Source organism: Merops nubicus, unplaced genomic scaffold, assembly GCF_000691845.1.
Source record: "Merops nubicus isolate BGI_N331 unplaced genomic scaffold, ASM69184v1 scaffold39210, whole genome shotgun sequence".
Taxonomy (NCBI): domain Eukaryota; kingdom Metazoa; phylum Chordata; class Aves; order Coraciiformes; family Meropidae; genus Merops; species Merops nubicus.
The window spans coordinates 2373-2835 of record NW_008582947.1 but is presented as its reverse complement, the minus strand read 5'-3'; the positions used below and the strand labels follow the sequence as shown (position 1 = coordinate 2835).

The window sequence follows — 463 nt, the reverse complement described above, 5'->3', positions numbered from 1 at the left end:
GGCCCTGCGGGCTGGCGGAAGCCTCCCGAAAACTGGCGCAGTACACGCACCCCGTCAGGTAAGTACAGCGGATCCCCCGCCCCTTTTGGTCCCACCCGTGTATTTCTGTAGATACGAAAGTGCCTTCGGACCGATTTACCGTCCGAGTGCTTTCGAACTGACAGGTCCTTGAGCAAACGACTGTCAGAGCTTGTGGACTTACAAGATCTTTAGGATGAGGTGTTGGCATGCTTGCGTGGTGTGGGACTTAGGTTCCCAAGCACATGCACACACTTCATTTTGTCATCTCTTTTTTTTTTTTTTTTTTTTTTTTTTTTTTTCGTGTTTTGGCGGAGTGGGCTGAAGCACCTTGCCACTCATTCCTGTGCCCAGGATTTTAGAGGGGAGGGCGATGTAGTTCCTAGGCTGTCTTGCTGTGCAGACCTCCAGCGTTTGAAACAGTTCCAGGCATGGGAACGAGTGG

General features: G+C 51.4%; 1 protein-coding gene across 1 annotated transcript in view; it reads left to right on the top strand.

Moving 5' to 3' along the window:
• Nucleotides 1-5: 5 nt before the first annotated feature.
• Nucleotides 6-463, top strand: part of LOC103771851 (protein ripply2-like) — a gene marked incomplete at its 5' end in the record, with an annotated part of 1981 nt that continues 1523 nt past the window's right edge. The window contains one exon of the mRNA XM_008939171.1: nucleotides 6-58. Coding sequence (XP_008937419.1) covers nucleotides 6-58 — 53 coding nt within the window. The remainder of the gene's footprint in view (nucleotides 59-463) is intronic.